The sequence below is a fragment of the Arvicola amphibius genome, chromosome 12 (genome assembly GCF_903992535.2).
Source record: "Arvicola amphibius chromosome 12, mArvAmp1.2, whole genome shotgun sequence".
Taxonomy (NCBI): domain Eukaryota; kingdom Metazoa; phylum Chordata; class Mammalia; order Rodentia; family Cricetidae; genus Arvicola; species Arvicola amphibius.
Window position 1 is genome coordinate 11,997,861 of NC_052058.2, and position 27,530 is coordinate 12,025,390.

Consider the following 27,530-nt stretch of genomic DNA (forward strand, 5'->3'; position numbering starts at 1 on the left):
CCTGCTTTTCTTTTTTCTTTTTTTGGGGGAGAGGGGTGGGGAAGTCAGGAGGGGGAGGAGGAAAGATTTATCTGGATGTAGAGTTCAGAGGGCTAGAATCCATCAAGACATGACTGAAGGCTTACTCTATGAAAGCATGCAGCAAGTACTACCACATGACACTACTAGGAACAGGATGGACGCAGGATGCTCATAGTGTCCACTTCCTCCAGACAGGCCCGGTGACTACCAAGCATTCAAGTACATTAGTCTTTATGGGGCATTTCACATTCAAACCATTAAGAAGTCAGCCAGGGGTAAAACTAAACAAGACTACCTTACATAGCATATTAATATTCATATATACCTAGAGCGGGCCTCACACCGGCAACACCCCTGCCTCAGCATCACCACCCTGGCCTACGACAAGTGACTTACTTACCTCCACATAACTCTTCACGAAAGGGTCCCAAACCCCGGGAGTTTTGAGCAGCGCAGAAATACTTGCAGACGTCTTGCAGCTCTGGCTGAGCATGTGCTGAGTTTTTGCGGTGTAAGCATAATCATCCTCATCTGCTCAAACGAAAGAAATTCGCTCGTTCATTCAGAGAAGCCATAAGCAAAGCTCAAGTCTGGGTAGATGCTGGTAAACTCTAACAAGTGCAAAGAGAACTGGTACCTCTTATGGGATGCCCAGCTCCCCATCGGGCATTGGCAACAGTCTAGCCACCTCTAAAAAGCAATTGTACACCATACCCAAGGTCAACTAAGAGCTGACTATCACCTAGTACAAACAATGAAGATCCTCCCTCTAAATCAAATCACTGCACCATCATCTGAGCAGAGGCAGAAAAAGACTCGACAATGTTCAGTGGTTCTTTGTGTTATGTCACAATCTAGGAACAGGACTCGCTCAATCTCAATTTTTTAATTTTTTAAAAATGTAATTAAATAGCTAGCAGAGGTGCTGAAATCTGAGAAAAGGTAAGGCATCCTCTCTCATGATTTCTGCTGCGATGCTAGACTTCCATCAGGGCAATAAAGCAGGAAACGCAATGACACCTAGACTGAAAAGGACAAAACTTATCTCCTTTCAGGTAACACGATCCTGGTACACAGAAAGTCTCAAGAAAACTCCACTAAAAGCCTGAGAGCTAGGTGGGTGGAGCTGGCTCTGTGGTAACAGGCACTAACTGCTCTTACAGAACCAGGGTTTCATTCCTAGCACCCACATGTTGCTTGCCACCATTTATAAACCTAGTCCCAAGGGATCTGATGCCCTCTCCTGGCCTCTGCAATCCCCAGAAAAAATCTATGTGGTGCAGGCATACATACAGCTAATACACATAAAATTTAATTTTGAAAAACTTTATAAGCATTAACAATTCATTAAGATTGCAGGATATAAAACTAATACACAAAAATAGATTATATGATGGAACACCGTGGTGCACACCTTACATCCCAGCACCTGGGAGGTAGAGGCAGAAGGATCTCTGTGAGTTCCAAAACCAGCCTAGTCTACATGGTGAATTACAGACAGTCAAGGCTACATAGAGACCCTGTCTCAAAAAAAAAAAAAAAAAAAAATTGTCATTTGCTTGCTTGAATTTTTGAGACAGAACACTGTGATATAACCCCCCTGACCTCAAACTCAAGACAGCCTCATCCTCCAAGAGCAAGAGCAAGGTTTCTTCCATCCCCATCTGGACTAGCTCAGAAGTCTGTGAGCCGTGCTGCAGGGGCTGTCCGCCACAAGAAAGCTGGCTATGCCGACTCACCCAGCTCTGACAGCTCCATCTTCTTCCTGGACCACGTGTAGTACTGTAAAAGCCCTTTGTAGGCCTGAACAAGGTTTATCAGCACTTCCTGAGAGGACGACTTTTCACCGTACCGCCATGCCTCTGCATCAGTGAGGTTTCTGTTTGCATCCTCCAGCATTCCGTGATGTAAAAGATACAACGCGTGTTGTAAGGAGATCTGCACCAATAAGAAAGACTCAGTCACTCAGAACTCTAGTCAAAAACTCAGGAGATCTCTTTTCCTCCGGCGCGCTACCGCCGGTCCTATTGTCATCATGGGTCGCCGCCCCGCCCGGTGTTACCGGTATTGTAAGAACAAGCCGTACCCAAAGTCTCGCTTCTGCCGAGGTGTCCCTGATGCTAAAATCCGCATCTTTGACTTGGGACGGAAGAAGGCAAAAGTTGATGAATTCCCGCTTTGTGGCCACATGGTGTCAGATGAATACGAACAACTCTCTTCCGAAGCTCTAGAGGCTGCCCGTATTTGTGCCAACAAACACATGGTAAAGAGTTGTGGCAAGGATGGCTTCACCCTTTTCCTGTCATCCGAATCAACAAGATGTTGTCCTGTGCTGGGGCCGACAGGCTCCAGACAGGTATGCGTGGTGCCTTTGGGAAGCCCCAGGGCACAGTGGACAGGGTTCATATTGGCCAGTGATGGAGGAGTGTCTATGTGTTACTTTCATTATTAATAAAGAAAATTGCCTTGGCCCTTTAAGAGGACAGAAAATTAGGTAGGTGGAGTAGACAGAACAGAATTATGGGAACAAGGAAGTAGAGTTGGGGAGACGCTTCAGCAATTCGCCAGAGGAGTCTCCATGCTGCTCCTCTCCAAGATGGACGCTGGTTAAGATCTCTCCTGGTAAGCCACACTTCGTGGTGCTACCCAAATTACTAAATATGGGTTAAAACAAGATATGAGAATTAGCCAATAAGAGGCTGAAACTATGGGCCAGGCAGTATTTAAAAGAATACAGTTTCCGTGTAATTATTTCGGGTGTAAAGCTAGCCGGCTGCCGGGTGGCGGGACACAGCCCCGCCGATTCACACTACAGATTGGCGCTCCAACGTGGTGACTAAATCCACTTAAAAACCTTGCCCGCTTGGGATAGGAAAGAAAGTACTTTGAGACCATGCCAATGGCTCACTGCTCCCTTCCTGCACCTGGGCAGATGGCGGAATCAGGCTTAGGCGAGCGGGACAGCATTTGCGGATTCCTGCCGCCATAGAGAGAGAGGTGTTTTCAGACTGCACGGTGCTCTGCGTGTCAGATTTGGCTGTAACTTGGATGAAAAGAGTTTCTGTGCTGCACGCTCAGTCTCAGAATTAAACTGCTGAGTGCGGCTCCAATGTCGACTGCTGTGTGCCTGGAACTGTGTGCGGCTCAGGGGCACCAAATGACTGAGGCAGGAGCGGCTTTGGCTCTGCTCCGCCATGCTGTACTGTACTGATCTCAGGCAGGATCTATCGTAATTACCACAATAACAGCGCAGTTAAGGTTTGGACTTGGCTGTAAACAGGCGGTACCGTATTACCCCTACCTGGCGCAATTTAAGTTTTTAAGAAGTGGTTAACCTTTTAAGAAATGCTCCTGGATAGTAAAAAATTACAGATTCACAATAGAAAAGATTCAGACATAGAAGGCCTTTAAATGGCTCACGTAGGCTTAAAAGAGAGAAAAAGAAAATATAGAGAATAAAGTTAATGCCTTAAAAAAAAAGGTTAAAGTCTTTAAAGAGACAGAGTACAGATAGTTATAGATTAAAAGAAGTAAAGTGATAGAGTAAAAATAAGCCACGTAAAAATGGAAAATTCACAGAGAGTCTGGATTATGTATTTTGTTGTGTTTTCTTTGATTTTTTTGACTGTAAAGGAGCTAAATACAGAGAGACATTTCATTATATGGGCTGCCAGGCTAGACCAGAATGGACATCTTAATGGTATGACTTCAGGATTTGGATCTAAGAACATGATGCTTTGGAAAAGAGTTTCTTCTTTTGTTTTCACAGAGGACGAGACTCTGTGGATTGCTTCTATCCCAATATGGTATGATAGACCATGCCCTCCTGAAAGGTTGCTGTGAACATCTTCAAAAAATTACTTCACTCAACTGCCAACTGAGAGGAACCTAGCACACAGGTTATACCATGAAAGACCTAAATAACAGCGCCCCCATTCAGCAGGAAGCAGTTTGGAGAGAAAAAACTGCGCCCATTTTCCCAAATATTGCTTATAAATGTTCTTTTACATTTAAAGGGGGAGATGATATAGATATGAATTTGCATTGGTATAGATTTTAAGGTCAATTTTGTTATATGTATATGTATTTCTGATCTTGATTAAGCTATTGTGATTGTAGTTCATTTTAAAAACTGTAATGTATAATTAGGAAATATAGGTTGTTAATGGATAATCATTGATAATAGTTAAGCTTGTAGTCATGTTATTAGATTTTCTAGATATGTAGAGATATATTTCAGTTAGATAGACATTCTTCATATCTTTCAAAGACTGCAGAATATGGCATTTAATGTTTTAATAACTTAGGGTTTTTCATGACAATGAGACACGTCTGCTCCTGGCAGCACCAATCTACTTTGAGAGGAAGATGGGCATCGAAGAGGCTACTTATGGAGTTTGTTAGCCATTTGGGCAAGAAACTGCTCTTGGCTGGACTGTTCCATAATCTGGACACAAAAAACCCGCAGAGAGAGGACTGCTGAACTTGCCTAAATGTGAGATGGTCTTTCGGGGTTCCTGATTCGTGAAAGAGTCTGCGAGACGTTCTGCAGGACACAGCAGAAAGTGACTGAACTGTCTTTGGAATTTTTCTGCTTCATGAAAAAGTCTGCTGGAAACTATGGGCCTGAAGGCCGAAGATGGATGCTCCAATGGTACAGAGGAACTTTGGGTGACTGTCCAGGCAGTGAGTTGTCTCTGTCATTTCTAGAGTTTGAAAGTTGCATATGACTTGTTTACTTAGGTAATATTATATCCTTCTGGAGTCTTTGATGGAGTTGAAGAATAAATAGATAGTTATAGCTTTCCTTAGTTAGGATAAAAGATAAAATAGATTTAAATATTGTAACTAATACTTGCTTGATAACTGTTTTGTTATATGTAATTTTACTATGTTAAAGCCTTTCTTTTTTGTTTAAACAGAAAAAGGGGAAATGATGGAGGAGTGTCTATGTGTTACTTTCATTATTAATAAAGAAAATTGCCTTGGCCCTTTAAGAACAGAAAATTAGGTAGGTGGAGTAGACAGAACAGAATTATGGGAACAAGGAAGTAGAGTTGGGGAGACGCTTCAGCAATTCGCCAGAGGAGTCTCCATGCTGCTCCTCTCCAAGATGGACGCTGGTTAAGATCTCTCCTGGTAAGCCACACTTCGTGGTGCTACCCAAATTACTAAATATGGGTTAAAACAAGATATGAGAATTAGCCAATAAGAGGCTGAAACTATGGGCCAGGCAGTATTTAAAAGAATACAGTTTCCGTGTAATTATTTCGGGTGTAAAGCTAGCCAGCGGCTGGGTGGCAGGACGCAGCCCCGCCGCCGCTTCACACTACAGGCCAGGTCATCATGTCCATCCGCACTAAGCTACAGAATAAGGAACATGTGATTGAGGCTCTTCGTAGAGCCAAGTTCAAGTTCCCTGGCCGCCAGAAGATCCACATCTCAAAGAAATGGGGCTTTACTAAGTTTAATGCAGATGAATTTGAAGACATGGTTGCTGAGAAGCGACTGATTCCTGATGGCTGTGGGGTCAAATATATTCCTAATCGTGGTCCCCTGGACAAGTGGCGAGCCCTACACTCCTGAGGGCTTTCACGGTGCTCTCCTGTACCCTACCAAATCATGTTCAGTAATAAATCTCACATCCAGTCTGCTTAAAAAAAAAAAAAACAAAACAAAACCAGGAGACTTAACACATGCTGACCTAGTCCTATGAAAACTATGCAGTAGGACCCCACATAAAAGGGAAAACTCAACTGGGCGGTGGTGGCGCACGCCTTTAATCCCAGCACTCGGGAGGCGGAGGCAGGTGGATCTCCGTGAGTTTGAGGACAGTCTGGTCTACACAGAGAAACCCTGCCTCGGAAAAAAAGGAAGAAAAAGAAAGAAAGAAAGAAAGAAAGAAAGAAAGAAAGAAAGAAAGAAAGAAAGAAAAAAGGCGAAAGCTCAGACAGCAGCACAGTCTGCACTCTGTCACCTACATTAGACAGACACGAGAAACAACACCACCACGTAACTGAGAGTAACAGAACACAGTGCAACACAGTGAGGAAACTGGGCATCGAAGCCTGAACTGTCCGTCACTCGACACTTCCTTCACCTGTCATCAGTAACCCTTCAGAAGAGGTTACTCAAGATTAAATGACAATCTTATGTCTGCTTGACCTACAGTAGACAACATCTTAACAACTGCATGCATGTCAAATATGCTCACAGAAAACATCCTGCCAAGGAGTGCTCAAAAATGGATTTAGTTTAGGAGGGAAACTATCCTGGAAACAAAAGCAAAACTAGCCATAGAGCTGGGCGTGGTGGCACTCATCTATAATCCCAGCACCAGGCAGGCAAGCTGAGGTGGGACTGTGAGCTGGAGACCAGCCTGGGCTACACAGCAAGGCACTGTCTCAAAAAAAAAAAAGAAAAAAGAAAAAAGAGAAAAAGAAAGAAAAAGAAAAAGAAAACACAAGCCAACAAACAAAGGGGATAGGAAGGTGATTCAGTGGATAAACTCTGCTGAGAATGCATGAGGACCAGAGTCTGGATCCCCAGAACCCACAGGTCAAGCTGGGAGGACATAGCAGCCTGCCTATCACCCCAATGCACAAGAGGTAGATACGGGATCCCAGAGCAAACTTACTAGATAGATTTGCTGGGCAGAACCAAGGAGCTCTGGGCCAGCAAGAAACCCTGTCTCAATAGGTTAAGATGGGGGAAATTGAAAGAACTCCTAATGTCAACATCAGACCTCCAGACTTACACACACACACACACACACACACACAATCAGAAAATTGAGCAAGTAAAAACAGAACCAAGAGAGAGCCAGGAATGCACATTTATGCTATGCAAGCTATATGGTTTCTGTCACATTTACTCAACTTGTGGCCAAGTCCTAATACAACTTTATAGTCTTGAAAAAATTAACAAATTATTTAGAAAATTACTAAAGAATGATGCTTTTAGTTAAGGACTATAATACTGTGGTGTGGTCTCAGTCCCTTTTGCAAAAAAACTATTATTAAAGACAGGACTTCAGAGAAAAGGTAATCACACAGCAGGAATGCTACAACATTTGAACATGTTCAAGTTTCTACTTTTGTTCAGTTTGCCTTTTTCTCAAAATGCCAGCCTGGCTCAAGAAAGTTCAGCAAACAGCTGAGAACTGGCTGTGTCCACAGTGAGGTCCAGTTTTATCTCTGAAGGCCTGGGCTTGACGGCCAGAGACAGACAACAGGGCTCCAATCAGATCACAGGGAAGGTGGCTGGAAACCAGGGTTGCACCGGAGTGCTCTCCCAGTTCCTTTACCCACAGGGCTCATCTATTTTCCATGATTTTCTCTCTCAGCACTCATACAGGCAATTAAACAAACACACACTGAAAATACAAATTTATAAGTCTACATTCTCACCTTTAAATAGTTCAAGACGCCAATATTTTTCATCCGGTCAGCAAAGTTATTAAAAGTCTCCACATTGCTTTTAGGATGATAAAATAGAATTTCACTTCCAAGCTTCCAAATGATCTATCAAAACAAAAATTAAGAGTAAAATAATAAAATCCTTATCTCATCCAGTTTCTTCCTACAAAATTTTGGGTTTTTTTTTCCTGATTATAACATGTAAAAGCAACTCTCCCTCTCCATGGAACCACCACTGCTGACTTTCCTACATTTCACCTAGTAAAGCAGCACTCTTACTAGGTGGTAATCACTACATCTCAAAATGCTGGTGTACTGGTGACATGTCTACTGCTGGATCAAACACAACCACAGCAACTGAAGGAAGGGTGTACTTAGGCTCACGTTCCAGAGGGTTAGTGTATGACGGCAATACTAAGGCATGGCGGCAGGAGCAAGCTCACATCTTGAACAGCAAGCCTGAAGCAGAGAGCAAACTAGAAACAGCATGGTCTTAAATTCTGAAAGCCACCTCCAGTGACAGACTTACTTCTTCCAGCAAGACTGTTACCTCCTAATCCCACCCCTAAACAGTGCCACCAGCAGGAACCAGTATTCAAATGCCAGAGCCTATGGGGGCATTCTTGGTGTGGGAGAATTGTCTGTATTCTTCCAATCATGTTTTAAATAAATGCTGAGTGGCCAGGCGGGAAAACCAGACAGGAAGTAGAAATGATGCAATGAGAACAGGAGAATTCTGGGAAGGAGGAAGTTGATTCCTCCCAGTCCTGTGCAGACCACCAAGGAAGCAGGAAGTGATCTGCCCCACTGAAAAAGGTACTGAGCCACATGGCTAACATAGATCAGAATAATGGGTTAATATAAGCTATAAGAGCTAATAAGTAGCCTGACCTAATGGGCCAATCAGCTTTATAACTTATAGAGATCTCTGTGTGATTTTCTTTGGGGCTTGCCGGCTGTGGGATACCGAGCAGGGCAGAAACCCCAACAAGCAGGCCCCCTTCATGTTACACATTCTTATTCAAACCATTACACCAGGTAAGAATAATAGTTTTATTATTAGCTTAGTATTCTTTAAAAGGCACCTGCCTTTAATCTCAGCACTTGTGAGGCAGAAGCAGGAGGATCTCTGTGAGTTCAAGGCCAGCCTGGTCTACAAGCGCTAGTTCCATGACAGGCTCAAAAACTACAGAGAACCCTGTCTCAGGAAAAAAAAAGACACCATTAAGATGCATATTAAGTATAAGCTTAAAAATCAGTATAAAATGGTAAGTCCGAAAACAGGTTCCTACAGGGCTTAATTTCACCTCCAACCCTCCAAGTGCAGACAGTAGGCATGTCCGCACCCCCTGAACCTTCATCCACACTGAGTATATGTGCTACACACTAAGGATGTCAATCTAAGAACATTTGTCAGAAAAGACAAACTTTAATGAAATATATGTTCTCAGGCCATATTTTGGTGACAGGACTTAAGCTCTGTTTTTCTCAGGGAGCAAATGCCTATTCCCTTTCAACCTAAAGTAGATTAATAAAATCAGGTGTCTTAAAAATAAGAAAAAGTTGCCTCTGCCTCCCCCTGCTGGGGTTACAGGTGTGCACCTCCACACCTGGCTTTTTATACAGCAGGACATCAGGAGTACTGGGCATGAGCGTGAAGGCCTAAAGAAGGCCTTGAGGAGGGTGGCAAGAGCTGAAGAAAGACCTGCTCCACTAAAAGTTAAGGGCGATGAGGCTAGAGAAGAAAACCCAAGTTAAAGAGATGGGGTCGGACAGGCAGACCAGGAAGAGGGTGACTTCCTAAGGAGTCCACAGCAATCAGAGGACCATGGCTGGTGCGCCAGGAAAGGGAAACCATTAGTGCTCTCAACCCGTCTGCACCGTTAGTCAATAGGGAAATGCAAATCATAACACAAGCAAAGCCTAACTCACAACTCAAAACATAAAAAAAAAAGGACAAGCAAAAATTGTAGAGTTCAATAAAAATAAATTAAAAATAAAAAAGACAGGCATGGCCACTCGTGCCTACCAGCCTCAAGAGGTTTAGACAAAGGACTGCTGTAAACCTGAGTCTGAGCCAGCATGGTATCCAGATCAAGACTTTCTCAATAAATAAATAAGTGGATGAATGACCAATAAGGATGTGAAAAAATTAAAACATTAAATATTGCTGGTAGAAATATAAAGTGGAAAAGTCACTTTGGTATGGAGTTTGGTAAAACCTTAAGAGATTAAGAATAGTGTTATCATATAATCTACAATTCCACTCTTCAGTATATACCAAAGAGAAATTAGAGCAAGCACCATGCAACAGCACATACATGAATGCTGAGAGAAAACACTGGTGGACAGCTGCATGCAATGTGGCATTCCATGCAGCAGGACACTGACAAAGGAAAGACGCAATCTGGCATGGTGGGGGCACGCCTGTCACGCCAGGACCCAGGAAGCAGGGCAGGGAAGACAAAGGGCTACTGTGGGGAAAGCTAGAAGCGCAACTCCCAGCAGCCACTGTGCCGCCTGCAGACTCCCACTCTGTCTACCTCGGGGGCGACTTGTCTCTTGAAGGTGTCTGAGTCTTCCAGAGTCTGTAAGTAGCTGTGCATATAGTCTGCAGCTTGCTGCCACTGGTGCTTCAGCAGGGCTTCTTGGATGAAGCTTAAACAAGCACTTGTTGTCTGAGTAAAACCCCTCTTCTTCTTCCCTCCGGTCACTGTAACAAAGAGAGCTGACTCCAGCTCAGCTATTCAAAACTCAAGTCAACACAAGCTTTAACAAGGACAGCAAGTACGACTGACCCAGCTACCCCAGGGTCAAGCCCACTGACTTAACCCTGACATCACACAGCATCAGTCTTAGTGGTCTCCTGACCCGTGAAAGAATGCTGACGAGTAATCCTGGGCAGATCTCACGCAAGGAGCCACTGCTCTCCATTCAGTCTGAAACTAGCTTACCTAGACACTCAGAGAACTTAACAAGGCAGGATTAAAGGCATGTGCCACCGTACCCTGCTTTGACACTAGCAACTATTTTTTTGGGGGGGGAGGAGTTGAGACAGGGTTCCTCTGTAGGTTTGGAGCCTGACCTGGAACTCGCTCTGAAGACCAGGCTGTCAAAGAAACTCAGAAATCCGCCTGTCTCTGTTTCCCAAGCGCTGGGATTAAAGGCATATGCCACCACCCGGCTTGACACTAGCAACTTTTAAGAGTTGTAACCTCATGTAACCTCAGATACACTGCTTAAACTTTACCACCATTCACTTCCTGTGACTCACCATCCCACCAAACTGACTTATAGAAACTGAAACAAACAGAACTGATGTTAAATGTTCCCTCCATAGGAAAATAAAAATACACAACAGTCAAGCTGTTTGGCACACACCTGTAATGCCATTATGGCTAGAAAACTGAGTCTGGGGTCTGCCTGGGATATAGCAAGACTCAAAAATCAAGTATTCATGCATGGGAAGGGGGATAAATACATAATCATTACCCATGGATTTACAAAGCAATTGAGGAAAATGTGATAACCTTATCTATTTTGTTGAGATAAAATACAAATTTAAATTTACTCTAAGCCAGGCAGTGATGGCACATGCCTTTAATTCCAACACTCAGGAGGCAGAGGCAGGCAGATCTCTGAGAGTTTGAGGCCAGCCTGGTCTACAAGAGCTAGTTCCAGAATGGGATCCAAAGCTATAGAGAAAACCTGTCTCGAAAAACCAAAGTGAATGAGTGAATGAATGAATAAATAAATTTACTCTAATAGTTAAGTCCCAACAATCTCAACAAAGCTTTTATGTTATTTTGATCAATTATCTACAACCAATAGTTACAATGTCTCAACTCAAAAGAAACTCTAATACTTGCAATATATGAGACACTTATATAAATATACCAGTGTTATATACTTTCTGCAAAGAAAAATCAATATTCTAAAACTCCCACCTACTAGCTTTTTTATTCATCATTTAAAAATTAGTAATAGAATATATTACATTTCTATGATTTAGATTCCACCAGATCTACTTTAAAAGTAAAATAATTCCATTTTAAAAATCTATCATGTGCTGAAAATTTTTCACTTGCAACTATTGAACTTAGAAAACAATTTATACGACACCATAAAACCATCAAGACAGTTTAATAAGTCCTGCAAGACAGTACAACGAACATATTTCAAAGGGGATATATACGTTAAAAAGATAACGACCACAGACTCTCAGCTGGGCATGGTGGTACACGCCTGTCACGCCATCAATCACAAGACAAAGACAGGAGGATCGCGGCAAGTCTGAGGCCAACCTGGTCTGTGTAGCCAGTTCCGGGCTAATCAAGGCTGATCAAGCAAAACCCTGTCTAGAGGAGGGCTGGAGGGGGAAGAAGCCTACAGCATGGACCAGGTAGGTACTTCTCAGACCACTTAGTGCATGTTCCAAACACCCAGGATCCTCAGCCTTAACACTCACGTGGTCCTGAAGCTAGCAGTACTGCAGTTATCTGGAAGCTAATTAGAAATGGAGCCTACCAAGTCTGGGCCAGCCCTCTGAAGCAGACACGGCATCTAATAAGAACTACACAAGCTGCTTCGACCACAACAATCCCAGGCACCTAGCCCACAAAACTGGCAAAATATCTGTTCAAACAGCCTTTGGTCACCTAATGGATGACTGCTCTCAGGTCAAGCTCCATCGACTTCTTTATTGTTAAAAGTACAGGATCAGAGATTAGACGGACCTGAATTGCTCCCCTGTATCATTACTTAAGAGTTTAACTTCTTTGCAATTCAGTGTCCTCACATAAAATATGCCAGTGCACACATTTACTGGGACTAACACACTTGACTAACTTACTGGGAATATATATCAAGTGAAGTCTTCTTTTCAAATGGGAGCTAAATCCTAGGAGCCAAGGAAAGCATCGAGAGCAGTGGGAAAGTGCTGGTGTGGGTGTATGTAAAGGTCTGCACAGCAGCATGTGGATCGCTCGCTCTTTATATGGTCTGAGAGAAGGTAACCCCTTGAAAACCTTGTCTACATCTACACTACATTAAAAATGGAAAAGAAGATGCATTTTAAACCTATTACATCAATTCTATAAGGAATTTTCTTCATTGAAGCAACAGAAATTTCCTTAACATTCCTGTGTACGTGGTCCTCAATGAGAGACCAACATTCTGCCAATGCCAAAGATATAAGTGCTAGGTAAAGAGAACTAAAAGTCTAAAAATAAATATATATCTATCATAATATAGACTATGTATTAGCGTAAATGCAAAAAAATCTAAAAAAAAACTAATTTCTTATCATTTCCTTTTTGTCTATAGCTATAAGCAAGAAAAGGAAAACATCCCATCTAATCTTAGTAAGATAATCAAGCACCATGGTTCACACCTGTCATCCCAGCGCTTGGAGGCTAAGGCAAGGGAACAACCATGAGTTCAAAACCAGCCTGAGCTACATTAAGTGTGTGCCAGGTCAGTCAGGGATAAATAGCAAGACCCTGTCTTAACAATAACAACAAATAAAATAAAATAAGAGGGGAGGGAGGAAGAATGAACTAGCTCGGTTATTCATTTTGTATCTGCGTGCGACCTCGGCACCCCCTGGAATCAAGCGAAAGGCTTCCATGCTGGCCACTTACCCACGGTTTCTATGCGCTCCTGAAGCCATGGGAAATGCATCCCAGGATTAGATAACACAGAAGCTTCTCTCTTGTCATGCTCTGCCACAGCAAGCCTTTTCAATTCGTCACGGAACTTGCTCATATTTATTCCAAATTGAGAGCTTCAGTACATGTTAATCCACCGGCAACTGAATTGAACAGAAGAGTAGCCATCTTTTCTTCTAATAAATATCACCTGCAGCAGAACCCATTGTATCTCACAGTTCTTTTAAAGTCAAAGTTGAATCTGGTTAAGTCAGCAACAGCCCAAACTAAAGTTCCACTTTTCCGAAAGAGAAGACTGGGAACGACAGAGGACCTGTGCTCGGTTCCCAGCACCCATGTAAGAGCTCATGATCTTCTCGATCCCAGGGCACCCAATGACCTCAACAGGAATATACACAGTGCATATACATGCAGTCAAACACTAATACACATAATCTTTTAATCCATAAAAACATAAAGGATACTGTTAAACTATGCATCACGCACACACAAAAATTAGACAATCCTTAAGTACAAAGTAAAAACCTAAAGCTACAGAAAGAAATTGAAGAATACCTAACAACACAATATAACAAGTACAATAATAGCAGTAGCCGGTATTTACCGGGACTTAACTACATACTTAGCCTAAAATTATATAATTTAATCACGGAAGCAACCTTATTTTCTTCCACGTTAGGAATGAAAACGGTAGGTCCTAGACAAAGTATGCAACTTGACCAAAAGAAGACAAGAGTCTAGGAAATGCAGAGCACAGACCGGCTGGTGTAACAAAAATGACCAGGAGGTGGGCAGGGGCCATGGCAAATACATGGCTCTACAAACGCAGCCATAGGCCACTGCGCTTGAAGATAACTGCAGGATGCTAAGACCCCTGTTCTGTCAACCTATCGAGTATTGAAGCTTTACGATGAAGGTACTATAATTTACAATTCCACCAAATTTCCCTCCTTTCTGCAATCCTACAGCACTACCCTAGTTCCGGACACCTTCAGATTTGTCCAGAATTATTGCAATGGCGTAGCTTTTTATTTGTTTTCTGAGGTGCTGGAAATGGAACCGGGGGCCTTGTGCCTGTTGACAAACGATTTTTTTTTTTTTTTGAGACAGGGTTTCTCTGTAGCTTTGGAGCCTGTCCTAGAACTATTTCTTGTAGACCAGGCTGGCCTTGAACTCAGAGAGATCCGCCTGACTCTGCCTCACAAATGCTGGGATTAAAGGCACGTGCCACCACTGCCAGGTACGATTTCTTTTTTTTATGCTACGTTGTTTATTGCGCGGGGTAGGCCACAGCGCCCGTGTGGAGGTCAGTGGATAATTTACAGGGGTCCTTGCACCACGGATCGACCTCACCTACTTGACGGTAATCTCTACGACCTGCTGGGCCATCTCCCAAGAGCTGCCTCAAATTCTGCTCCTCTGCCTTCCATCCAGATTAAGCTTTCAAAAATCAAATTCAGCCGTTCGGCGCAAAAGCTTGAAGTAACACCAGAATGTGAAATCAACCCGCGCAAACCCTTTCCCTACTCCTCAAGGACTCAAACTGGCGTGGTGGCGGTTGCCACGGTAATCAAAACTTCACAGTCCCAGTAACTCACGTTCCCAGAACCCAAGATTACAGAAAGTCAGCAGGAAATAGCAGGAGGGAGAAGCGGACGCTCACAGACCTCCTCCAAGTCCACCGACCCCGCACGCAGCTACGGCCGGGCTCCAAAGTTTGCCAGTCCCCACGCCACCGACAGCCAGAGAAAACCCTCTCCGGAAGCCGAGTTAGCGAGCGCTTCCCGTGAGCTTGCGCAGAAACCGCCCTGCCAGCGTTCGGGGAGTGCGCATGAGTAGCCCCGCCCCTCCCTCGTGCGTGGCCGCAGGGGGTGGGGGGGGGGAAGCGGCAGAGCCTCTCCAGCTCTGCAGAGTCTTCAGAGCATGACCCGGATGTAGATGTTAGCTTCCGCGTTCCCGATGGTTTGGCCCGGATTTACATCTTGGTCTGTGCCAGCTGGCGAAGGCAAGGTTTCCGTCGCAAAGTCGAATGTGAGGAGGGGGAACGTAGCCGATTCTGGTTGCTGCTTTGGGAATTATTTTTATTAAAAATTTTTAGCATTCGATTTAAGGGATTTGCCGCCTTCACAGGTTGAACAAGAATCCATTTTTCCTTATCGACGTGGATTGTTCTAGGCATCGGCCTGGAGTTCGCTTTCAAGAGGAACTCTGACAGCCGTATATAATTATGGAGGTGGATAGTGGAATTGTTAGGCCGTGTGAAAAGGGGAAGGGCTTAGGGAAGATGATCCTGAAGAATGGCCAGAGATGTGTGGGAAAATACTGTCTGAAGGACTGATCTGTTACTGGACAGATTATCAGAGATGTGAGCAAGCACTCATGAGTAAAAGCTAAATGGGGGCGACCTTAGAGTCATCAGAAGAAAAAAAGACTGTTCTTAGATATGAATGCGTAAATGATGGTATGGACCCCTCCAAAGCGCTGAATTTGCTGCTGAGAATAGTCTGAGTATCATGGGAATTAACGGGTCTATAAGAAGAGTTTGTATATAAGAGGGTTTTTTTTTTAATGCTACAGATACGTTATTCTATTTGTTTTCTTCATAGCCCATACGCAGTAGCCATAGGCACTGGAGAGAGGTTCTTCCGATTGTTTTTGGGCACTAGTCCTTGCCCTTCAGCCTGTTCTTTTTGTTGTTGCTGTTTTTGTTTTGCTTTATTTTAGGTTTTCTAAGACCAAGTCTCTACATAGCCCTAGCTGTTTAGGAACTCACTGCAGTTAAGTCTGATCTAGAACTCATAGAGATCCATAAAATTCATAAGAGTTATGCCTGCCTCTGTTTCCTAAGTGCTGGGCTTAAATGCATGCACCGCCATGCCTGGCCTTTAAACCTGTACTTTTTAAACTACTGGCAAAGCTAAATAAACTAAATGACGAAGTGGCCAAGGAGGGATGGTCACACACACTGAGACAGTGATTAGCTTGTCATCTGGAAGCGTAGTTCATCAAAATCAACTGATTTTTCTGTTTGTTCATGCTCATAAAAATGGAAAATATTGAGCATGACTTTAGCCCCAACACTTGAGAGGCAGAGGCAAGTGGATCTCTGAGTTTGAGACCAGCCTGATCTTCAGAGGGAGTTCCAGGACTGCTAGGGCTGTTACACAGAGAAACCCTATCTCAAAAAAATGAGGGGGGGGGGGGAGGTGGAGATGTTCTGATGTCATAGTTTTCAAACATCTCTTAACATTGGGAGCTAGAAATGAGAAATCCATTTTCTTTACACTCCTTACACACCACTTCCCTTTCCCACAGTACAATTCTGGATGAAATTTGTTGAGAAGGAGCATGCACAAAAACTTTCTGGATTCCAGCCTGGAAGAATGTATGTTACAAGGGAGAGGAGATTATTCTCATAGCTGCATTTCACTGACAGAGCAACTTAGTAATGCTGGCAACTATTTTCTAAAAGCTTCGGAGGCATCTTGAAAAATATTGTTCCCACAAACCTTTTTTATATATATATATATATATATATATATATATATATATAATCAAGCAATTGAAAAGCATCACAAATAAACTACACTACATCATAATAGTATGGGTGAAAAGAGAATGTGGCAAAAATAAAAGCATAAAAACAAAGCCAAGTTGCATGGCAGAGTAGAGAAAACTTTTATCCAACTATAGCTTCTCTGAAATACATGGGCTAGGACCCTACACTAGGCTGAGACTTGGGGAAAGAAAGTTCTAAAGGCACAGCTTCACTTTCCCCCTTCTCGTTTGGTACCTGAGCCCCCGTGGAAAGAAGCCCAGGCTAGCCTTCTGGAGAGAAGATGGATGAAGAAAGAGCTCCTGGCATATTAGCATCACAAAGAAAGCACAGGCATCATTCAGTACCTTGGTTCTAGACACGTGGAGATGATTTAAAAAAAAAGTGGTCGGGTCAGAGTTTAGAGCAGTTATTGGCTGAGAGCAACCACATGAATGGTTCCAGTTCAACAGGTGTAGCAGAAGCAAGCTAAACCCCAAGTTTAAACTAAACATTAAAATGGCAGTTATCTGTAGGCACCAAGTTGTAGTGGTTTGGGCTAAGAAAATATGATGAAAGTAGTACTATAGCAATTCTAGTCCTGGGCTTATACTTCTGGCTTTTATTGTGAAGGAGGACTCCAGGCAAAAAGTTTAAGATACATGACTTGGGGTTATTTAAGTGAGATACAGGCCTATTCCAGTCAGTTTAACCACCACACCACAACGACAAAGGGATGAAGCTATTTCAGCCCAAGTCATAGCTGAAGAAAGTCACTTGAGTGACCCCAGCCAGTAACTCATAGAATAGAAGGTCATTCAGCTAAGTCCAGACAAGACATAAAGTAGGGAGAAATAAATGATTTTGCTAAGCCACTAAATTTATAACTAGGGTAGAATGAGTGTTGATCTGTTTCCATGGTGAATCAACTTTAATTCTGCAGGTCCCTTCAGCGTTGCTAGCAGTGCAGTCCTGTTGCTATTTGTCTTGGTTTTAATTTCAGTTTTGAAGAATATTTATACTGGACCAGCAGGTTTTTTTTTCTTTCAGCTCTGTAAACCTTCCCAATGACTTTTAGTCTCATTTCCAATGAGATTAAACTTTAACCATTTTTACTGGTCAGCGGTGAGTGTATCACTTGCCGCTGGTTGCTTTCATTTTTCTCCCCACTCGATTATTTATAGTATACTGCGTGTGGATCTTTTGTCAGATGTTATATACACTGAGTCTCCTTGACCCACCAATTTATTGTTTGTTAATCTGGAAAAAAATTAAACATTTTTGCCTCAAATAAATTTCTGTTCAATTATGTCCCTACTTTCAAACACTCTGAGGACTTCTAATTATATATTTGTTATATCACTTAGTATTAAGAGATTGGAATAGAATCTCTGCTCATTTTTTTTCCTTTTTGCTCATTAGACCTGATAATGCCTATTGGTCTATCTTCAAACTGACTCTTTGATGATTGGCAGTTTAAAGTCTTCTGATAAGCCTGTTTCATTAATTTTTTTCACTTAAAATACTGTGTTTTTTATTATTTGAATTTCTTTTTTTCAAAAGAAAGTTTTCACTTAGGTGTTGATATACCCTATTTGTTCATTATAACTATGCTTTCCACTAAGTCTTTGGAGTGATTTTTTTTTTTTTTTTGAAACATAGTCTCACTGTGTAGCTCTGGCTGTCCTGAAACTCACTGTGCAGAACAGGCTGACCTCAAACTCAAAGCTCTGCCTCCCAAGTGCTGGGAGACAAGGGTATGTGGCACTGCAGCCATTTTATGGAATAATTTAAATTTTATTTCAGTCAATTCTAACATGTGGGTCAGCTTAGTGATGTCTTATTGTTCATGGCTTTTTTCTTTTAAAAATTCTTTTTCCTAATACTTTGCCATCTGATAAGGTTTAATTCTATTGTGAACATGTATAGTCTATAAGGAGTTTATACTGTTTTTTTCTAAAATGGATTGTAGTGGTTAATGTGATTTCTCAATCCGATTGCATTAAAATGCCCAGAGAGTATCTGATGGTGTTTCCTTTCCAGTGACAGTTAAGATCATCAGTGTTTTCAACTGTGGATTGATCACTAATAGATTCCTAATATTATCATACCAAAAAGTATGATAATACTTTAGGTGGTGGTGCACCCCTCTAGTCCCAGCGCTCTGGAGGCAGAGACAGGCAAAAACAATAAGAGGCAGGGCCCAGTGGGAGAAGGATGTGACAGGCCATATCCTTGGTCTGCGTCTCACTCCAACCTCTCTCTGTTCTTCTTGTGTGACATGAGATGAATTTCCCGTCACATGGTCCTGCCACTGTGATATGTTGCTGCAGTACATGGAGCTATGCCACCATGAATCTAACAAAATGAATTCTTCCCCTATAGGATATTTGTGACAGTGACAGGCATCTTGTCACAGTGATGGGGAAAGCCAATGATGCACACAGTTATTATTTTTGCGTATTGTGAAAAACAGTCATTAGAGGAATCTGCAAAATTTTCACATTCAGCCTGAGTTAATTTTATCTTCTGACTAGTTCTGCTACATTTCCCTGCTCCTTTGAGTTTGTTCTTTCTGTTAAGGGTTTTTGGGGAATTGTGGGAATGCTTAAGATATAATGACAGTTTTGTTTTGTTGGTTTGGGTTTTTTTTTTTTTCCAGAATAGTCGGGAAGAATGTTTTGTGAATGCCATAAAACATTAGGGTTTTGTATAACTCCACAATTAACAGTATATTAAAGTATCTTAAGAGGATATAGAGCTTGGTTAAGAATAATTTAGGCCCTAAAACACAACATTAAGCTTTGTTTGTTTGTTTCAGATTTCCAAATCAGGGTTTCTCTGTGTAACATCTCTGGCTGTTCTAGGACTCTCTTTGTAGACCAGCCTGACCTCAAACTCACAGAGATCTGCCTACCTTTGCTGTGTGCCACCACAACCCAACACTTTGTTTTTAATAAATTTGTTAAAATAATTCAAATATATGATATGGTACTAATGTTAATTTTTAAAAACTTTTATTTGCAATTATGTGCATGTCTTTGTATAGGTATGTACTCATGAGTGAAGTTCCCGAAGAGGCCAGAAGAGGTTCTCGTATACCCTGGAATTGGAGCTTATCAGTGGTTGCGAGCTGTCTGATGTGAGTGCTAGCAACCAAACGTGGGTCCTCTGCAAGAGCACTTTGTACCCTTAGCTGCTGAGCGATCATTCCAGTCCCTATGGTTGTTTTTTAGTCACCGTTTTCTAGTGCTGTGGCCATTTTTAAATAGGGCTAATCTGGTTTCTGGTTTCTTTTTTCAAGACAGGGTTTTTCTGTGTAACAGCTCTCCATGTCCTGGAACTCATTCTATAGACCAGTCTGGCCTTGAACTCACAGAGAGCCGCTTGCTTCTGCCTCCCAGTGCTGGGATTATAGGCATGTGCCACTACCTCCTGGCAAGAAATAATTTGGTCTTATACCCTGATCCACATGAGGACAAGTTGCAGAAAAACTACATTAACTTATTGGTGGTCCAGAGTGCATAATCCTTGGAAAGTTATTCTTTTTTTTTTTTTTTTTTTTTGAGATCGGCTCTCACGATGTAGCCTCGGTTGCCTGACAACTGCTGGCTTGGAACTCACAGAGATCTACCTACCGCTGCCTCATTGCTGAGGTTAAAGTACATACCACCATACCCAGCCTCATTTCCATCCAGTATTGCCATAGCACAATCATGAACCGAGAGGACAACCCAATCTCCTGAAAAAGAAGGTACCTTAATGCCTCGCCTGGCGATACGCTGGTAACTGCTGTCAGTTATCCTCCGGGGAGAAACATTCCTTCCTAGAGGGAGGCTTGCGAGACCCTGAAAGTAACGCAAGAGGGTGGAGAGGCCCAGAGAAGACTCCCAACCTAGCGAGATGCCTGCAGGTCTGTAGAGAGCTAGTACACTCATTGGTTCACCAAGATGGACTTTGGTATGACTGTTGCTTTGGTCTGTCGCTGGGTCCCTACCTGAGGTTATGCCTCTGTCTGGGTAAACGTTTGTGTCATGGCTCCCCAGGGAAGCTCCCCTTATGCTATGTTTATAGCATTCTTTTGCTGACCCCAGGATGTTGTACCTGTACCTCAGTCTGACTCTCCTAGCTCTGGACCTGCTCCCTGACCTGTCAGTTTATTTAGGCAGCAAAAACTTAGAAAATTAGAGTCACACCACAGTCTGAGAAACTTGGAAAAGAAACAAAAACTCTATACTTGCCCAAGCAATGCTACCTTGGAGGTTGGAATCAGGGAAATTTCAATCCTAGAAAGGGTTGCAAGTCACACATAATAGTGTAGCTGAAGCTGCAGAGTGCACTATTGAGTGAGATGTTGTTGGAACTCACTGTGGATTTTCGTTTTTGTTTTGAAGACAGAAATCTTACTTATATAGACCAGGCTGGCCTCCTCCCTCGGCCTCCCGAGTACTGGGATTGCAGGTGTGTGCCCCCAAGAGCAATACACACAGCCTTTATAAAGGACGTTACTGAGCCTGTGGTGCTAGAACTAGTCAGCAGAGAATGGAAGATTGAGCAACTGGTCTACATGGCAAAAGAAAAAGGATGGGGAAGGAAGGAAGGGAAGGAGGGAGAAAGCAAGGAATGAATTTCCTCATGATAGGACAAAGATCTCATTAAAAGATTTACCATACAAATTCTACAGTATCTATTCCTCAGGAAAGCAAAGATGAGGATCAGCAAGACAGCTCAGCAGGTAAAATCACATAACCACAAAAACCTAATACCCTGAGTTTGATCCTTGGAACCCACGGTGGAAGGAGAGAACCAACTCCCAAAAGTTGCCCTCTGACCTTTGCATATATGTGTGCACGTACATAAGCACATGTGTGCACATTCAGCAATAATAAAGTCATTTTAAAAAGAAATAAAACCTGAAACTTATGTGGATGTGTGAGTTGATCTAGTGGTGTCTGTAACACTAGGAACATCTTCCATTGGCCAAAGCGAAAACTCTAGAAAATAGTGAACTAACATTTTATTTTTATCCTTCTTCAAGAAATTGCCGGGGCTGGAGAGATGGCTCAGAGGTTAAGAGCATTGCCTGCTCTTCCAAAGGTCCTGAGTTCAGTTCCACATGGTGGCTCACAACCATCTGTAATGGGGTCTAGTGCCCTCTTCTGGCCTGCAGACATAAACACAGACAGAATACTGTATACATAATAAATAAATATTTTTTAAAAATTAAAAAAAGAAATTGCCATATTTTCCTGCATTGATTACACCTTCATTAAAACAGTAAGTTTAGTTACAGGAATGGGCTCTTCTGTAATTTAAAGTTTGTCTAAATAGAAAAAAATAAAGATTCTACTTTTTAATCTTGGATTATAGTTAAAAATCACGATGCAAATAAAATGGCAAATCGGTTTTATGTAGACACCAAGCATATCTAATTACGGAGCTAAAATGAAGTCTTGTGGGAAAAATTACATTAACCTTTTTAATAGTTTGTGTATGACTTCTAAAACTTAAATTATATTTGTAATTGGTTATTATATTTTTATCAGACATTCTATTCTGGGGAACCAGAAACAAGGGAAGTTAGTGTTCACATATAGAGTCTTTCTTGCTGTCAATCATCCATCCCGTCATGTACCTTCTCACATGCCGTGGAGGTTTGGGTAGGAAAGGGCTTTCACACTAGCCACTGAAAACTCCTGCTTTGCCTGTGCACAGTTGCTTATTGTCCAGTCTTCATAGAAGGGCATTTATAACCCTATTTATCATTCCATGTGCATGCACCTGTTGAACTGCAAACACCTCCAGAGATTTGCTCTGGTATTTTCTCAGGCTTGGACAGATGGCTCAGCAGTTAAGAGCATAAACTGATTTTTGTTGAGGACCAGAGTTCAGTTCCCAGCACCCACATCAGGAGGCTCACAACTTCCTATAACTCCAGCTCCAAGGGATCCGATGCCCTAGACTCCACAGGCTGCTGTATTTACGTGCACATACAGAGAGACAAACACACATACACATAATTTAAAATAAACCTTTTTTTAAAAAATGTGTTTTCTTTTTCCTGTGTCTTGGCACTCCTCCACAAAGTGCCTTTGATCTTCCCAGCAAGCTTGGGAGGACATTCCTGGCCTTGCTGTTTCTGAATGAGAACATTTCCTGGGGTAGCATCGTCCAAACATGTTTCCTTTGCCAAGACTTTCTGGAGCATCCACCAACTCTACTGGCTGTAGCAGTCTGGAATTTCGCTGATCAGTTAGTTAATCAACACAAATAGGTAGTCCTTTTATTTTCTTCTTAATAATTACTGTAAACTTTTAACCTTGGCCCCAAGTCTATAAAGAATCTAAGACTTAGAAAAATTAATGGCTCATCGTGGTTAACTGACTCCTCATTCAGTCCTTCGGCTGTCTAGTCCAGGCCTTCAGCTGACTACATTCCCGCCTCTGCTGCCGCTGCTGTTCTGCCGTTCATATCTGAAAATGAAGGGGACAAGGCCAGGCAGTCTGCCCCGTGGAGACTGAGCTGCGCAGGCCACACCCTGAATTCTGTTCCGCATTTGTTGGAAAACACCAAATATTTGACTTCAAGGAAAATGGTGCCAAGGTAAATTCGGGCCAACCAGAAACAGGAACCTAAAGATACACCCGTGTATTAGTGGCAATGGCAGATGTTTGAGTTTCTTTCTTTGTATGGTAGGAAGTAGAATAATATTTGTCAGAGGCGAACAAATAGTACATGCTGGCAGGAAGTGTGGCCTTGTATTTGACTCACTCCCAGAAAAGTGCACAGTGACAAGACTTTCTTAGCTGTGGGGAGGGAGTTAGCCCAACTGGCCATGCTCAACACAAACCCTTATTCCCTATGTTCCTCAGAGCAGGTGGCTCTCTTGTATCCACTTCTGTCATTGACTCTCTTTACTTAAAGTCCCACAGCTGTTTATGTCTCTGCTGAGACTAAATTCTTGTGTTGGTTTTCAATGGCATTTGTAATCCGTCCTCTCTTTACCACCCAGTTTGGCTTCCGCTGTTATATGCATGCCTTCACTGTAGTCGGATGAAGTTTCCTTATTTTCCTTTAAACACATTGTTTTCTGCCTTTAACCCCAGCACTCAGGAGGCAGAGGCTGGCGGATTCTGAGTTCAAGGCCACCTGGTCACAGAGCAAGTTCAAGGTCAGTCAAGGCTCTGTAGAGAGACCCTACCTCAAAACAAGTAAATAAACAAAAAACAGATCATTTTTCCAGTTTTCCTGAAAGAAGTGTGGTACTCCTGATTTTTTAGCAAATAATTTTATGTATCTACTTGAATGTCTGCATGTGGGTTTGTGCACATGTACGCAAGTGCCTGCGGAGTGCAGAAGAGAGTGCTGGATACCTTGCAGCTAAAGTGCAGGTAGTTGTGAGCCACCTGACATGGGTTACTAGAAACTGAACTCAGGTTCTGAGCAGTATGTGCTCCTAAATGCTAAGCCATTCTCCATCCCTGTATGGTGCTTTTGACTGTTATAGTCAATAGTGTAGAACAGCCCTGTTGTCTAAGAGAATAATTTTGGATCTGTTAACAGAAAAGCCTTCTGATAGATTAGAATAAAAGGCGTTCTGCAAGATTCTGCCCCTGAATATTTCTAAGGTGAGCTATGAAAGGGCTCCCATGCCAGGAGGTGTATTCATCAGACTCGGATAATGCTTCTCGACAAACTGAACACGCAGGAGGAGTGAGAAGTGCACTGAGGTGGGGGGGTGTCTCACCACAGAGTTTCCACAGCCTCCTCCCTCAGCACCCCAGACCAGCAGCCATCTCAAACCTGGCCCCCACATCATTCATTTCTCTGCTGACGGCCCTCTCTTAGCCTGTGCCCTATTTGTTCTTTTGTGCTTTAGCCTCAGTGGGTTCTTCAACCTCATGGGGCCCTGAGCTGTTTTAAGTTTTCATGCGATAGTGTATTTAATGGAGCTTTGTTCTCTGTGTTCCGGTTCTTTGATGTAGATTAAGAACAAGTGCTTAAAGCTGGAATTGTTTTCTATCTCAGCTTCATAGCCAGTTTACATGCAAAGCCTGGGCATACAAAATCCTGTCTCAAAAAAGAAAAGGAAGGAAGGAAGAAAAGAGGGCTGGAGACATGATTAGAGTACTGACGGCTCTTCCAGAGGATACAGGGTTCAGTTCCCAGCACCCACATGGCCTCTCACAACCATTTGTAGCTGGTTTCTGACTACGGATCTGACTCCCTCTTCCCGGCTTCTGTGGGCACCGCACACAGAAAGGGCATAAACATATTGCCAACGTGATACCCATAACCGTAGAATAAAAATAAGCAAATCTCAAAAAAAATTAAAGATAAAACAAACAAGAGAAAGTCAGAAATGGCCCAAACATATCTATATCTGTATCTATATCTATATGTCAGGAAATTATTAAAATATGTAAGTGCTTTACTGAAAGCTTAAAAGTAAAACCAAACCAAACCAAACCAAAACCAAGGATGTGTAAATACAAAGGAGCTCTGACCCCTAAGGGGTGGAGGAGGACAGCGTGAGTAAGAATGGACAGAAACATAAAGGTACAGGGTCCAAGCCTTGCCCGGGCAGGAAAGCTGCCGTTAGGGCCAGCAGATGAATGCTTTCCCGTCTCAAAATGGCGATTGGCATAGGAGGGTGGGAGAATGCCCAACAAAACCACCCAAAGCCCCCTCAGGATCGTGCTTCAGTTCTCACACCTACGCCTCTTTGCTTTGTCTCCCCAAACTAAGCTGAGGACGAGGCCTTGATAGCCAGTCCAGAGAGGCACCTAGGAGCGTGTGTCGCATGTATAAATCAGATGGTTCTCTCCGACTGTCTAATGAGTCTACATTCTGATAGGAAAAAGTGAATCTTTCTCATAGGGCAACAATGTAGCTTATTTCCTCCACTTGGTGAATGCCGAGACAGAAGCCCCTCGGTGAGGACACTTTTCACGTTATATGTACATGTAGGTTTCCTCATCGTCCAAACTGGTCAGTTTGAAATGCATAGTAAGAAACCATTTGCAAGACCCAGTGAGGAGACACTTACCTTTCAACTGTATTTTTCCACGGTAGTTTGCACTTTTTTTTCAGACTTCTAAGGATAGTAGCTTTTGTTTTGTTATTTTATTTTATTTGTTTTGTTTTGTGACAGGGTTTTGCTATGCAGCCCTGGCAGGCCAGGAGTTCACTATGTAGACCAGGTTGGCCTCAAGCTCACAGCAATCCTTCTGCCTCTGACTCCTGAATGTGGGAATCATAGCAGGAGCTGCCACCCTAGACTGACTAGTTTCTGTTTGAACTGTGTCTATGTAACAGATTTCCAGAGTCGTCCAACTTACAGGAATAAAAAAAATGAACCTGATAATTTCTATTTAATAGTATACATTTCCTGTATATAAATATTTTCCAACTTTAGGCACCAGTTGTATTTAAGCATTTAAATTGTCTTCTTATATATATGGGTGCACACAGATGCAGATGAAATCAGCACACAGTGTAGAGAAGGGACAGACGTACCTAGTCATTCCCATCCATTGTGCCCGCCCCTTCCTTATCTAATATATTAGTTACTTTGTTGCTGTGAGAATAAAGCACCACGACAAAGAGCAGTTTATCCAAGACTGAGTTTACCTTGGCTTACAGTCCCATCGTGGGCGTCTGTAGTAGGGGGAAGGCAGCCCTGGCAGCTGGAGGCTGAAGCTGATGGGTCATATCACAATGACACCCAGGACACAGAGAGCAAATTAGCAGTGGTGGGGAGGCTCTAAACTTTCAAACCCCACCCCACGGATGTACTTCCGCTTGTCAGGCTGCACCACCCAAAGGTTCTTAACCTCCTGGAATCACCAGCGATGAGCAAGTGTTCATAGACTCGAGCCTGTGGGGACGTGTCTTCTTCAAACCACTACACCTGGCCTTCCTGCCATGCCCTCAGGAACTGCTCAGCTGTGCTGCATTCTGTAGCACGTGATGCAAGCAGAAGTTCACAGGAGGTTTTTTTTTTTGTCTAATTTATCACACGCCACATCCCCTCTGCTGCTAATCTTACTAGCCCATCATTTTTTTCAGTCGCTTTCCAAAATGTATCTTCTATTTGCTTATTTATGGGTGTGTGTTTGCTTGTGGTTTTTGTTTGTTTTGCTTCTTTTTACTGCTTCAAACAAAGCCACTCTGACGATCTGTGTACACCCCTTTTGTTTCCTTTCTCTGGGGAAAGAAAGACTGGGTGTGTAAGGCAGATGTGTTTTGTAGTCAGGAAATCGCCAGGCTGTTTTCCAACAGCTCACACTGTTGACTACATATCCACCTTCCAGTCAGCAGCGCTGTGAGACTTCCAGCAGCCTTCAGCTTTGTCAGTACTTGTCAGCATCAAACCTTTTTTTAAAAAAATTTTTGGTGGAGACAGTGTTTCTTTTTATTAAAGATTTATTTATTATGTATACAGGGTTCTGCCTGCATGTATGCTTGCAGGCCAGAAGAGGGCACCAGACCTCATTACAGATGGTTGTGAGCCACTATGTGGGTGCTGGGAATTGAACTCAGGACCTCTGGAAGAGCATCCAGTGCTCTTAACCACTGAGCCATCTGTCCAGCCCATTGAACTTTTTAATTGTGCCATTCTAGCATGTGTGTAAGACTGCGGTTGAGAACTGCGCCTCACCAGTGATTCTCACTGCAATACCTTCTGTGTGCGCAGTTGCTGGATATTAATCAGTTTTGCTCATGTTTCCAAGTACGGTTGATTTACTATTAATCAGTTGTGAGAGTATTCATATATTTTGATCTAATTCATCTATAGACATGTTTTACAAGCACTTTATCCTGTTTGATTTGCCCTTGAATTTCTATCCACTGAGTATACAAATCAGAGTAGAAACTTCCATT

The 27,530-nt window shown here is 42.7% G+C and overlaps 1 protein-coding gene across 2 annotated transcripts in view; it reads right to left on the minus strand.

The window, feature by feature from the left end:
* The window catches only part of Taf1a (TATA-box binding protein associated factor, RNA polymerase I subunit A), a 28,688-nt gene extending 13,778 nt beyond the window's left edge, over window positions 1–14,910 (minus strand). Inside the window, exons 1-6 of one of the 2 annotated variants that reach the window (XM_038349263.1) lie at window positions 14,776–14,910; window positions 13,082–13,251; window positions 9,983–10,152; window positions 7,431–7,544; window positions 1,761–1,959; window positions 422–552 (exon numbers count right to left, since the gene is read on the minus strand). In XM_038349263.1, coding sequence (XP_038205191.1) covers window positions 422–552; window positions 1,761–1,959; window positions 7,431–7,544; window positions 9,983–10,152; window positions 13,082–13,205 — 738 coding nt within the window. In that variant the 5' untranslated portion in view covers window positions 13,206–13,251; window positions 14,776–14,910. Of the gene's footprint in view, window positions 1–421; window positions 553–1,760; window positions 1,960–7,430; window positions 7,545–9,982; window positions 10,153–13,081; window positions 13,299–14,775 lie in introns of both variants that reach the window. The other variant, XM_038349262.1, reaches the window with a different exon arrangement.
* Between the last annotated feature and the right edge of the window lie 12,620 nt (window positions 14,911–27,530).